This window comes from Eretmochelys imbricata, chromosome 1, assembly GCF_965152235.1.
Source record: "Eretmochelys imbricata isolate rEreImb1 chromosome 1, rEreImb1.hap1, whole genome shotgun sequence".
Lineage (NCBI taxonomy): Eukaryota > Metazoa > Chordata > Testudines > Cheloniidae > Eretmochelys > Eretmochelys imbricata.
The window spans coordinates 167,127,137-167,141,998 of NC_135572.1; the positions used below are offsets into that span (position 1 = coordinate 167,127,137).

At 40.1% G+C, this 14,862-nt stretch overlaps 1 protein-coding gene across 1 annotated transcript in view; it reads right to left on the reverse strand.

Moving 5' to 3' along the window:
* The window catches only part of HUNK (hormonally up-regulated Neu-associated kinase), an 83,861-nt gene that overhangs the window by 40,055 nt on the left and 28,944 nt on the right, over positions 1-14,862 (reverse strand). Inside the window, exons 2-3 of the mRNA XM_077807266.1 lie at positions 11,991-12,283; positions 2,275-2,330 (exon numbers count right to left, since the gene is read on the reverse strand). Of these exons, the coding sequence (XP_077663392.1) occupies positions 2,275-2,330; positions 11,991-12,283 (349 nt within the window). The remainder of the gene's footprint in view (positions 1-2,274; positions 2,331-11,990; positions 12,284-14,862) is intronic.

Consider the following 14,862-nt stretch of genomic DNA (forward strand, 5'->3'; position numbering starts at 1 on the left):
ATTCATGGGAGTGCTTGTTCTGAGCTAAAGGAGTTATGAACGGGTAACCACAGGAAAACCCCGGGGTTAAAGTTTGAAGGACTGTTCACCAGCCAGAAGCCTTGTTAGAGTGAGGGGGTGATCTCTGGTAAGCTGATTAGTATGCATGTAGGTTCTTTTATTGTTTTTAATCCATTTTCTCTGTAGTGCTTTTACCTTAAGAGTAAATGTGCTTGATTAGAAAGAGCTGTGTGATAACTAATGTGGCAATTACACTGTGTACTCTTTCTAAAGAGAAAAGTAAAGCAGGCTGGCTTAGACGCCTCACTTTGCTAGGGAATTTATAGTGAAGGCAGGGAGCTGTGTGGCCTGGAAATACCCTCGTCAAGAGGAAGAGAGACACATGTCTCCACCCAAGAGAGTCAACAGTTTGGGAGCCAGAAGCCTGAAAGTGGACGTCCTTGCTGGACGATAGAGGGGGAATACAAGTGCAGTTGCCCTGAACTGGTGTCACTAAGGTATCAGGACCAATCACTACAGGTGTCATATAAAGAATTGTTCAGAGGAGACACATTAGCCAACAAATTGGTGGATAACTTAAAAGATAACTCATATCTGTTTTGGATTGCTTCATCAAATGGTGGCCTTCTCAAGAAAATTAAATCCAAGGATTTCCTTATAGAATAGGAGAACCTGAAACAAGAGCTGTTTGGATTGACTGTAAATCTGCTTTTACTTTTAGTCTAATAAACTATTAGTCTAATAAAAAGCTCTTTATGTTCTATAACATATACAGTTGGACAATGGGATTTAATTGCCTTGTTTTAAAAACACATACTGAGCACAATCTGCTACTGTTAAGATGTTGTCAGTTGTGAGGACTAGAGGACAATTTACTTTAATGCTAGCTAGTCTAAGGAAGATCTAAACATCTCCTTCTCTATCCTTTCCACACCACCCACCTTACTTATGCAACTGAAGCAAGTAAGACTGTGGAAACAGTTTGGAAAATTTTTCTTTTGTTTTGGCACACCAGTTTTATATTGTATATGAATCATCTGACTGTGTCTGTATTTGGATGTCAAGTGTATGTACTGTTGGGTAATCAAACACCGAATAACAAGAAAGTTATAGAAATTCTTTAAATCCATCAGATGTTCTCATTACAGTGTTACAAACCATCTGGTCTCACTTAGCTGCTAAACTGAGATAATGGGTGGTATCCATCATTACTGATGAATGATTCATGGTAACATATCAATATCCTCTTGACCTGCAATTGAGGCAATGCAACATTTTGTTTTGCTATTATCTTTCCAGAGTTACTTGATTCACTAAAATGTAGTGACTAACAAGTCATGGCCATTTTTCAAAACACCGAATTCCTAAGTGGATTTTGGATATTTTAAAATATCCCTTCTTGTTTGCACAGAGATGTGTATCATTCATCTAGATGACCTGGCGCACCTTTTGACCTAAGTTTAGTCAACACTTTTCATCAAGTATGAGATGACGAAACCTCTCTTTCAAAGACAGAGTGAAAGAAAGAATCTGGCTTCTAAGCAGACAACTAAAGATACTGCTGTTATAAAATGTGTAGGCATGGAAATAAATATAAACAGATGTTCTTTAATAAGGGGCATATTTTCCTTTCAATGCCCACATTAACATAAATGGGAGTTACACACAGGCAGTGAGAAAAGAATATATTCATAGATGATTAATCTACAATGTCTGCAGGACTTGAATGAATTAAGCACTGCATACAATGGGCGCCTTAACACAATCAAGAGTCCATTGTTGATTTTATTTTTTTAAACATACTTCTAAATCAATTTCTCATCTGATTTTGGAAATGAGTTTACTGTATATAAACAGATGACCAAATGTTGCCAGCTGCTGTGTGCGCGCACAGCTCCTGCTGACTTCAGCAGAAGCATGTGCATCTGGGGGCAGAATCCAGCACTTAATAAATATAAAATTAACAGGATAAAACAAATGATTTTTGTGGGGTCTCTTCAGTAATCCTTATTCTGGCAATGCTCCCACTGATTTCAATAGCAGCTTTGCCTAAGTAAAGGCTGCCGGATCAGGCCTTTAATAAATAAATCTGAATTCACTGGAACGTTTTTCACGGGGTGCTTTCAGCAACAGCTTGGATGCTATTTGCACTCTCTCAGCATCTCTCTGTAACACCATTATGTGTTGTCACGTGGAGGATTGTGAGGACTCAAAAATTCCCTTTATATGATTGCACAGATTTCAATTATTGGAATGGTCAAAAGAGTTTCATACCAATAAGCTTGATATTGTTGTCTTCATCTAGCAGCAGATTTTCTATCTTCAAGTCTCTGAAAGAAATAAAATGTTTTGGGTGAGCGTCTGAAATGATGAAACAACTTTTAGTCATTCTCAACTGTTTCCTTACAAGAGTCAGAAATAGTGATCGATGTTATGAAGTATGGAAGCAGTGGACATGGTTCCATGGTTAAAGTTGAGTTTAGTTTGACACTTAAAGCATTTTCTTACATAAAAAGAGGCCATTACCCTCTGATCCCACTGAGGATTACCAAAAGAAACTACATCATATGCTCAAGAAACTCCCTGAAAAAGCACAAGAACAAATCTGCACAGACACACCCCTAGAACTCCGAACAGGGGTATTCTATCTGCTACCCAAGATCCATAAACCTGGAAATCCTGGACGCCCCATCATCTCAGGCATTGGCACCCTGACAGCAGGATTGTCTGGCTATGTAGACTCCCTCCTCAGGCCCGACGCTACCAGCACTCTCAGCTATCTTCGAGACACCACTGACTTTCTGAGGAAACTACAATCCATCGGTGATCTTCCTGAAAACACCATCCTGGCCACTATGGATGTAGAAGCCCTCTACACCAACATTCCACACAAAGATGGACTACAAGCCGTCAGGAACAGTATCCCCGATAATGTCATGGCAAACCTGGTGGCTGAACTTTGTGACTTTGTCCTCAACCACAACTATTTCACATTTGGGGACAATGTATACCTTCAAGTCAGTGGCACTGCTATGGGTACCCGCATGGCCCCACAGTATGCCAACATTTTTATGGCGGACTTAGAACAACGCTTCCTCAGCTCTCGTCCCCTAATGCCCCTACTCTACTTGTGCTACATTGATGACATCTTCATCATCCGGACCCATGGAAAAGAAGCCCTTGAGGAATTTCACCATGATTTCAACAATTTCCATCCCACCATCAACCTCAGCCTGGACCAGTCCACCCAAGAGATCCACTTCCTGGACACTATGGTGCTAATAAGCGATGGTCACATAAACACCACCCTATACCGGAAAACAACTGACTGTTATTCCTACCTACATGCTTCCAGCTTTCACCCAGACCACACCACACGATCCATTGTCTACAGCCAAGCTCTACGATACAACCGCATTTGCTCCAATCCCTCAGACAGAGACAAACACCTCCAAGATCTCTATCAAGCGTTCTTACAACTACAATACCCACCTGAAGTGAAGAAACAGACTGACAGAGCCAGAAGAGTACCCAGAAGTCACCTACTACAGGACAGGCCCAACAAAGAAAGTAACAGAACGCCATTAGCCATCACCTTCAGTCCCCAACTAAAACCTCTCCAGTGCATCATCAAGGATCTACAACCTATCCTGAAGGACGATTCCTCGCTCTCACAAATCTTGGGAGACAGGCCAGTCCTTGCCTACAGACAGCCCCTCCAGCCTGAAGCAAATACTCACCAGCAACCACACACCACACAACAAAAATTCTAACCCAGGAACCTATCCTTGCAACAAAGCCAGTTGCAAACTCTGTCCACATATCTATTCAAGGGACACCATCATAGGACCTAATCACATCAGCCACACGATAAGAGGCTCGTTCACCTGCACATCTACCAATGTGATATATCCTATCATGTGCCAGCAATGGCCCTCTGCCATGTACATTGGCCAAACCGGACAGTCTCTACGCAAAAGAATAAATGGACAAAAATCAGATGTCAAGAATTATAACATTCAAAAACCAGTTGGAGAACACTTCAACCTCCCTGGACACTCAATTACAGACCTAAAAGTCACAATTATTCAACAAAAAAACTTTGAAAACAGACTCCAAAGAGAAACTGCAGAACTGGAATTAATTTCCAAACTGGACACCATTAAATTAGGCTTGAATAAAGACTGGAAGTGGATGAGTCATTACACAAACTAAAAACAATTTCTCCATGCTAACTTTCCCTGTACTGTTATTCACAACTTCTTGTCAACTGTTTGAAATTGGCCATCCTGATTATCACTACAAAAGTTGTTTTTCTCCTGCTGATAATAGCCCACCTTAATCGATTACTCTCATTAGTGTTGGTATGGCAACCCCCATTTTTTCATGTTCTCTGTATATATATATATATCTTCCTACGGTATTTTCCACTGCATGCATCTGATGAAGTGGGCTTTAGCCCACGAAAGCTTATGCTAAAATAAATTTGTTCGTCTCTAAGGTGCCACAAGTACTCCTCGTTCTTTTTGCTGATACAGACTAACACGGCTACCACTCTGAAACCTATAAAGAATACAGTGTCTCCTCTCCAAAATTATAGCCCTTACCCTTTGGGCCTTAGATATCTACATCTCATTTCTTCTTTGTCTGATAGCCTGTACACACAGACTTTCAGAGAGGCTGTCATATGCTTAACAACCAGGTAGATACTGACCACTGGGAATTAACAGGGGCAAAGCACCAGGAAAAAGGTTGATCTGGTATGAAATCAGCAGAAGCAAACAGAATTTCATGCAGTAAAGTGAATTGTCCAGTACTAGACAATACTACATCTCTGAACAGGGAGAGAAATGATTTGGAACTTAAAAGGAAGTTTTAGGATTAAGACAAAGTATTAGCGAGAAAGAGGTAAGATTTTTAAAAAGGAGAGAGAATTGCTAGATGAAATGAAAGCTGAAAATCAGTGAAAAGCAGACAAAACGCCCACAGAAGGAATAAAAAAGCCACAAAGGTAATTAGAATAATGAGATAAATGAGAGAAAGAATAGAAAGACTAAAAATACATGCAACTAAAGACATGTAAAAGAAATAAAGTTTAAGAAAAATAAAAACAGATAAAGTAAAAGTGTCATAGACAGAGAGAAAAATAAAGTAGCTAAAAATAGACAGGCTGTACCATAGAGTGCAGTCAGACCTGGTTAATCCATGCTGTTTACCCATATATCTGCATTCTCAACAGATTTACCAGTAAGTGGTAACTGATCTAGTAGTCCACATGTACCACTAATTTGTTAATCTGAAAGTTTTTTAAAATGCAGCACTGTGAACTAGATCAGTATAGCTCTACTTAGGGCTTGCCTACACTTTAAACGCTAGCGTTTCAAGTGTAGAAACTACCTACGGCGACAGGAGGGATTCTCCCATCACTGTAGTTAATCCACTTCCCCAAGAGCAATAGCTAGGTTGACGAAAGAATTTTTCCATTGACCTACCACTGCCTACATGGGGACTTAGGCTGGCTTAACTACATCGCTCAGGGGGGTGGATTTTTCGTATTCCTGAGTGACGTAGCTGGGTCAAACTAATTTTCTAGTGTAGACCGGCCCTTACCTGGTGAACAATTCAGCATTATGACAGTGGAAATGATTATTGCCTCTTTTATACCTGACAGCTGCTCTATTTCTTTTTAATCCTTCTTTGAAATAAAGAACAAAAACCCAAACCAGTAAAATCAGAAACCAATGCAACACCCACCTCCCTGCCAAATCAAGCCAGACGCCCACAGTCATTTTTGCTTTCAGGGATGTGGACTCTGAGCATGTGAATGAGTAAGCCCACTTGGTGTACAATGACCCTGTTCAATATGCATGGAGGAGATGCATACACACCCTTGGCATCAGTCTTTTTGACAACAATATAGCAAATCTGGAGAGGGGTACGTTTGGAGAATATTTTAAAAGGAATATGGTCAATAGAAAGTGGTAGTAACTGAGGTACGGTCCCCTTCTTGTCCCTATAGTCTGTTTATATTTCAAAGGGATAGTTCCCAACAAGGATTTTTTCATTAATATTCCATTTTAGATTATTACAAGCATATCACTTTTAAAAAGTGATTGAAGTGAGTGGGGTTTTACCAAAGGAGATGCTGGATCAGGCCCAGTGAGTGCATGTTTCTTTTTTTAACCTCAGTGGATGAACTCAAAATCAACAACAAAATTACTTTTAAAAACATCCAGCTTATTATCTACCAACAAGTGAACTTTGGCTCCAATTAGTTAGACACGCCTTTCTCATCAAGTAAATTATGTCTGAGGTGCTGCAGAAGGAAGCAGAGTACCCCAGAGGAGCCTTGTCTACACTATATCTTTTGGCTGGAAGATATCCCACCATTGCTTATGCTGTATGAGTGTTAGCATTAACATAGACAAGGCACCCGCCAGCATTTACACCACACAGACCTACTCTAAGCAGCTTTAGATAACATGGTGCTTAAGGCTCCAGGCAGTCTCTGGCATTTGACCTCTGATGCTTCAATGGAGCTGCAGTGGTGTTAGTAATGATGGGAAATTTTTCAGGAAAAGAGCCACACAGTCAGTGTGGGGCCCTTTCCTAGCAGACAGAGCACTTACAGAATAGAATATTAGTGAATGAATAGGTCAGTGCCTTGGGAGAGGTGGAGTTGACATGCTATTTATCTCTGTTTGATTACAGCTGGTTTTATGCCTGGCTTGGGCTCACCCTCCAGGAACAGGATTGACTGTTATTGCATTGAAGTTTCTTTATTGTTTTCTTTTGCTCTGCTCTGTTAATTCTGTTTTGAGTGAATGTGTGTGTCCAAATTATATCTTCAGCTGAGAAGGTTCATGATAATTCATTTGAACTGAGGACACTCAAAGCTGTATTTGTAAGAGAGAGAGAGAGAAAGTAGGAAAACGTATTGTGCTGATTTACAGAAAGTAAAAAACAAAAATAAAAACAAACACACATCTAATCTACTCTGATCAAGGGTGCTTTTAAAATGGCCAAGACACACAGCGCATATACAAATTATGGAGGGACACAGAAACCAATATGGCCCTGATTGAAATCAATGGGACTACCCAGCGTGTGTAAAGTTAAGCACGTGCAGAAATCTTTGCAAGATCAAGGTCAATGTTGCAATTTTTGCGACTTTTGCAATTTTGGCATGAGTTTCACGCTTTCTGGTGTGTTGCTTAAAGTCTAGGTTCCTGGAGTGGTGGCATAAGATTATGGAAAAATATCAGTTTTCATGTTTTGGTTTGTTTCAAGTTTCCAGCCTTCATGAGTGAAAAGCTTGAACACATGGCCTGGGTGCACTCTCCAGGTTCAGAAACCAGGAGACTTCAGTAAAAGAACCCAGCATTCTTTTTTGAAATCTCCTGATTTTGCAGGGGCTAAGACAACACTTGGTGCTGGCAATACTGCTAGTTACTAAGGTCTAGAAATGGTCAGACCTTCAGCACAGACCAAGCTATGTTACTGTAATACCGAGAAATAGAGTATATTTATATTTTCCTGCGCTGTGAAACTACGAACATGCTGTCATCATTCCCTGGTTTTGAAAATACATTTCCTTGTTTTGGTTTTTTTGTTTGTTTGTTTCTTGCATAACTTTAGGGCCAACTTTTGATATCCTTATTCCAGCCAGTCTATAAAGCCAAGTCTTTAGTTGGGCAGCTTAAAATAAGTTTATAAATATTCACTACCATTGCAGGTGTCACACAGCAAAACTCAGGCTTCTTTTGCATTTTATTTTTATGAGAGGTGGGGGGAAGGGAGTCAATGTGTTTGCTGGAAGCCAATGTTTTGTTATCAGCAGGCAGATGCAAAGCAGTAGTAATGGTGGATGCATCCTGCATTACCTTCTCCATCACAAGATAAGAAAAGAACCAACCCAACACTAATCCACGCACCCTCAACCACTTTATAGCCACAAGAAGAGCTGGAGGTGAAATAGGCAGCAGACTGCATGGATCTGTGTCAGTTATAATGCTTATATACATTCCAAAGAGACCATTTTCGTTACCAAATAATATTCATTGTGCCCAAGACCATTGAAGTCAATGTGGCAGTATCAATGTAAGTGAAAAGGGAATTTGGACTGACATCCTTAAAGCAATGCTTAGTTTGTTAATGACATTGTGCTCCAACAGAGAATGACTAATGGCAACTTTGAAATATATCACAAAATAGAAAGACAAACCAGCTTTGCATTTCAAAAGGACACATTCTTTTCTAGTGCAAAGATTTGTCATAAATATTGCACCAGCCACCAGATTACTTGTACTTAAAATTAACAGGATGAAAGTTATCAAAGCTAACACATCAAGCAAGGGGTGTCAAAGCACGAATCTTACGATGTCCTAAACAACCAAATCCTAGGACTCTACCTCTACTCTTTCTCAATGTGCTTTTTTTTTTTTTTTTTTGGGGGGGGGGGGGGGGGAGTGGATGAAAAAATATAGATACTCCATTCCCATCCATATATGTTTCTCTTGTCTTCAACAGTTCTGATCTTTTTAAATTGCACAATCCTAACAGAAGGTCTGAATATATTTCCATGAAGAAAAAAAGATAGAAAAAACAGGGTATACAGAAAGCTATCTTTGCTCCCAGTACATTATTAAATTCCTTTCTTTGACATTCTGACAGTAATTGCACTGAATAGGATTGAATTTTGTTAAAATTACTTTTAAAAGGTTGTTGAGAATTTCCTGTGGGATGCTGTTGCAAGCACCCAGGCTTTCACTTCATTTTCTTTGTTGTCCTTACGCTCCCAAGGGGCTTAATGTTCATCCTGGTTTTTGACAGCATGAAGGCCTGTGTAAACACCCTCTGAAAAGAGAAAGCTTCACCATATACTGCCATTTGGGTTTGTTTTCTTCTGTCAGAGGTAAAGATAACGATTCCTATCTGAATCATATTTGAGCTTGCTACTTGCACAATTTTAACAACTAACCAGCTCTTCTCATCATAACAATGATCCACAATTTTTTTACACAGTTATATTTAGGGTATATATTATCTTGTATTCCTGTAGCGGCTAGAGAGTTCTCAGTGCTGGGTACACCTTCAGGAAAAGACAGTCCCTGCACTGAGGAGTTTACCATCTACATCCTTCACAGTCAGTATTGGCCTCAGAAAGGTGTAGGAAAGCATGTGTCTGTGGCAACACACATCACTTACAATACATATACACAAGCAATTTACTTATCTCTAAAATAAATGAGGCTGCTTGGAGTTTCTGAATTATAAACTGTTTGCATGTCACCATACTCTTAAAAGACACATTTCCTTTGAATTCAGGGTCCCATATCTGATCCTGAGATCAGAGTGATTTCTCACCATACCGAGACTTTATCATAATCAGTGGAGCTCGGTAAATAATATCCATCAGATAGCTTAGCTGAGTTTCATTATAATATTTCAAATATGTTATTTAACTAATTTTTTTCACCCAGCTTACAGAACCGGGAAAATAATTTGTGACTATATTCAGTAAATAATTTAGCTGACAAATTTGGTGAATTTTTGGAACAAAATATTCAACAATTTACTTATTTGCTTTAAATGCCCATCTCCATTCAAGAGGATGAATGATCAAAAGAACCAGTTCTGAAAGGGGCACCAACAATGTCAGCCCACATTAGATCCCAGCGGCTGTGTTTTCTTTATCAAACAGGGAATGTGAACACCCACAGATCACAGAATAGATTTGAGTGCGGCTATTTTTGAAACAGTTTTAAAAATAACAACAACAACAACAAGAGAATATTGTCATTGCATTCAGGGTGAGAATGAATCAGACTTCTGCACTGATTCTTTCTTGCTTGCTTGCTTTCTTGCTTTTTTGATGCTTCTGACTGAGCAGTCTATTTTCAGAGCTTTTGTAGCCCAAAGCCCAACAGGCTGAATGACAACTCCAGAGGCAGCTATTAGCATTTCTCTTTCTTATGCAAACAGAGATCCAATGCAACAAATTCTAATTATCCTTCCAGTGGGCTTTCTTGTCTCTTTATGATACTCCAAATATCACATTCTTAATGAAAGACAAGATATTGAATAGTTAAGCCTCAACAGAAAATACTTACAACTATACTGACTGTGATCCTGCCAAATTGTATCAGTTAAGCAGGTTTGGACTTGGTCACTACTTGGAGTACTTGGTCACTACTATAGGAGACTTCCAAGGAAAAGTTATAGGCAGTATATTGGTACTAGTCATGTAGTAGATGGCACTTTTTCTTCTAAGTAAACACTAGACTAATGTCATGGGACAGATCATGCCCTCCAATAACTGCACGTCCATGCATGGAGCTCAGCCCCTCCATGTAGATGGGAATTTGGGTGGTTCCAGGGCAGCTCCCACACTTTCCCTAGCCCCTCTGGAGAGTTCTCTGTGCAGAAGAGTCCTCCTCCTTTCAGTCCCATGAAACCTGTCTGGAAAAGTTAATATACCCCAGGTCATATCTCCCCTCTTTGGGGGCGCTGCAGCCAGATGGTGCATGGCAGCATGACTCCCTTTGATGTGTGATGGTGAGGAGTTGAGAGAGGGGAAATGAGGCCAGAGCCACCACTGAGTCTCTTCATGGATAACCTTGGCCTCCCATGAATCCTTGAGATCAGCTAGGTTTTGGAGCAGGAGAGGGACACAAGGGGGACACGAGGGGCACACAAACCCCTCCCCCTCAGAAAAAGATGACACAGGAATCTCAGTGAGGAAATCCTTGCAGTTTTCCTCGCCCAAAGCCCCCACTTGAGACTTTTATCCTTGAAGGGCACAATGTGGACATTGTGTGTGAAGGGATACTGTGCTGCCTCAATTCCTGCCTATACTTTTAGAAAAAAAATTTAAAAAATCAAGGCCCAGACCAATTGTGGCACTTTTCACAAGGGCAAGGACAATACTCCATGTTATGGCTCTATTTCAACTTGAGTCAGTACGTTCAATTTACCTAATTATTGCAATGGAACCAGTAGAGGAAATAACTTTTCCCACACTTATTTATATTACAGTAATGCTAGAAACTTCAGCTGAGATCAGCCCCATTGTGCCAAATGCTGTATACACACACCGTAAGCCCCAAAGAGACTGCAACACAAATAGACAGGACAGACAACAAGTGGGAGAAAGGAATTATATTTATCCCCCTTTTGACAGATGGATAACTGAGACCTAGAAACACTAGGGCCCAGATCCTCTTAGAAGCTTATATACCTTGGAGGGCCTGGGTTTAAGTGACTTGCCCATGGTCACACAGGAAATCTGAGGCAGAGCCAAGAATTGAACCCATACGTATATTTAACAAGATCATCCTTCCTCTCTAACAGCGCTCTGCTCGATTCTTTGCAATGCTCTTGCCATGCCAATTCTGGATTTATCCTCAGAAGAGATTGTGACATGGACTGAAATGTGCCAAATTCTGTGGTTTTTTTTATTTTTAAATCATGTGGAAGTTTTGGGAAGCAACACAATCTAATGGAGTGAGTAGAGAAGTAGGAACTACCATGTTCTAATTCAGTTTTAACTACTAGCTCAATGTGAGACTTTGGGCAAGTCAGTTGACCTCTCTGTGTTGCAGTATCTCTATCTTTAAAGTGAGACTATACCTACCTACCTCCAGGGATGGCTGGAAGACAACTTATGTTTGTACAGTGCTTTGAAGATGCAAAGCTCGAGCTATAAAGAGTAGAAGTAGAGCCCTGCTTCAGCAAAGCACGTGCATAACTTTCAGTGTGTGAAATCAATGAGACTACTCGTGCTTACTTAAGTTGCACACATACTTAAGAACTTTGCTGGGGCTCAAGTGGGCAGATGCTCACTATTGTCTAGGATAAGAGGAACATCAAGATTAGCTACAAACCTGAACAGAAAATTTTATATCAAAATTTAAAAAAAATAATAAATATATAAATTATCATTTAAATGCTCCTGGGTAAATTCTCACAGGCAGCTATTTCTACCTTACCTGTGAACCACCCCGGCCCGATGAAGATGCTCCACTGCTAGAATAAGCTGCCTGATATATTTACGTGCTTCGTATTCTTCCAGTCTTTTTTTCTCATAGATCTTGTGCATTAGATTGCCTCCAGGGCACAGCTCCATGACAAGGTAGTAGCTGTTTTCAGTTTCCAATATATCCAGCAGCTGAGCTATGTTGGGATGTCGGATCATTTGCTGGATCTGCCCCTCACGTCTCAGATTCTTGGTGACATAGGTATCCTTCTTGGCTCTCTTCTTGTCAATAACTTTCACTGCCACCTGATAAGAAACAAAGGAGGCATGGTTGACATCATACAGACCAATGATTTATTAGCTCTGACCTTGTACAAATAACTTCAAAATAAATCAAGGGATGTAAGTACCAACTGATAAGCTGTTTGGGGCACAACAGCCAAGCACAGAGAAATAGCTGTTCTTTTTTCCACTGAGACCTAATTGCTTTCCCAGCTCCTTTTATGGGATGACAGACAAAAGTTGATGCAAAAATATGGCTATCAAAGGGGCGAAAACACTTCTGTTAAGCAGACTTGAAAGCTTAGTCTGAACATGCTGTACTTAGTCTTTTTCTTGTCTATTTGCTCAGAAGTTTTTGAGGATCAGATTTACATGCAACCATGAATGTGACCTTTGTAAGTGATTTAGACATGCGTATGGCATTGGGCTTATGTTTTGAGATGTCACAATTCCAGCACAAGTTTCTTAAAAGTTAACCAAACAAGGAAAAGTAGCTGGTTATGTACTCCAAAATAAATATATAAATAAATAAAAATAAAAAAGAGCACCGCTTCCAGCCCCTGGTCAACCTTGACAATCTCTTTAAAAATATACTCTTAAAACCACTCTCTCTATTACCTCCACAACACAATAACCACTTGTGTCTTCCACGAACAAAAGCCTTGGATGCATTCTATGATGCCATTGTTTTACACATTGAGAGGCACTGGTTCTATTTGTTGTGTTGGCAGGTTCATTGTAGTAAAAACCCAGTCACCCCTTTAGTTGCTTCGTGTTTTTAGATATTTATTTAATTCCTAAGCTTTCCCATTTAGACATAGGGCTGCAGACTTCCAGGTCATTAGCACCAGCCAATGATTAAACAACATATGTCAGCTGAACAACAAAAGGCTATGCTCAGTCCTTCCCTCATGTTCTACATTTCCTCTGCAACAACAGGAGTCCTTTTAACTCATGCACTGAAATCAAGTAGCTCACTAACCATTTCTACTGCGACACTTGTTAACTTTTCAGAAAAAAGAGCTTGGTGTTTTTGCATGACAACAAATGTTATACGTAGTTTATTTGAAAGGTTCCTGTCTACATAGGGCCAAATTCAGGCAAGCGTGTGAAATGTGGCATCTGTACCCTCAAAGTGGCATACACATGTGCCACAAACAGCATTATTGTGTGCCTGTATGAGAGTCACACGCAACTCTTGTGAGCACTACCTTGCCTTGTCTATTCCTATTAAGAGCAGAAATAATCAATGCAGGACAAGTATCTGAGTTTTACTGGACTAGTCATTAATCCAGACAGTAATGGTAGTGAAAATGACCTTCCTTCTGCCTCCAGCTTAGCAGGCAACTATGTCCATCCCTCCTCCGGGATGATGATCTAGCCATAGTAATTCATACTTTCAACTGCCTGCCAACTAAACTATTATAACTCATGGTAGTTGGGGCTGATGATTAAGGCAACAAGTATACTGTACCTTGTACAGGTTTCAGAGTAGCAGCTGTGTTAGTCTGTATTCGCAAAAAGAAAAGGAGTACTTGTGGCACCTTAGAGACTAATTTATCTGAGCATAAGCTTTCGTGAGCTACAGCTCACTTCATCGGATGCATGCAGTGGAAAATACAGTAGGGAGATTTTATATACACAGAGAACATGTATTTTCCACTGCATGCATCCGATGAAGTGAGCTGTAGCTCACGAAAGCTTATGTTCAAATAAATCTATTAGTCTCTAAGGTGCCACAAGTACTCCTTTTCTTTGTACCTTATACAGATCACATAAGATCACTTTCCTACCTGGAAACAGTGCCAAAAACATATCCTCCAATGGCTCCAGGTTTGCTTCCAGTTTCAATACAAAGCCCTAGTACAAATATTCTCAACAGGTTTGGACCCTTCACAGAAGTCACCTCTCTGTTCACAAACTACGAAGACAGCTGCATTCCTCTGAGATGATGCAGCTAACAAGCTAACCGTGCCCAAAGTGAAGCTCTCAAGAGCTGAAAATAATATAGTCAAAGGGGTTCATTTGTGAAGCCAACTGCTGGAAGAGGTCTGGATAAGCCAAAGTCTAACCATTGTTAGAGTATATTTCAAGATATGCAAGGGCTGCACTAACCAAAGACAGGGAATTACAACAACAAGATGACACAAACTAGAAATATATACCATACCTGAGAGAGACAAATATTAAAGTCCACTAGGGACAAGTATGCAAATTTTAATTACTGTATTTGGCTGTCAGATACTATGACGATGGACCACAGAGAAATGCCTAAGATATCTTAAAACTTTCTTTCTCTGGATCAGCATATGGCTTATAATTTCAGCCAGTGGTTCTGTTGGTTCCCACAGTCAACCGCTATGTGTTCTGCTTGAGGGGAAAAGACTTCTCTGTATTGTTTTACTTAAGTATGTGTGTGATCCAGGGACCTCTGGGTGCCAACTGGCAGAGGGCATGGGGGTCGTAGGGATCCCCTAGTATCTACATAGTAGTTCACCAAAGAATGTCACATAAGGTCTCCAATGAAAGCCTGTGTCACACTGCTCCTCATAATCATTGTGAAATATAAGTACAGATAATATGTAAGGAGTTATGTCTATATA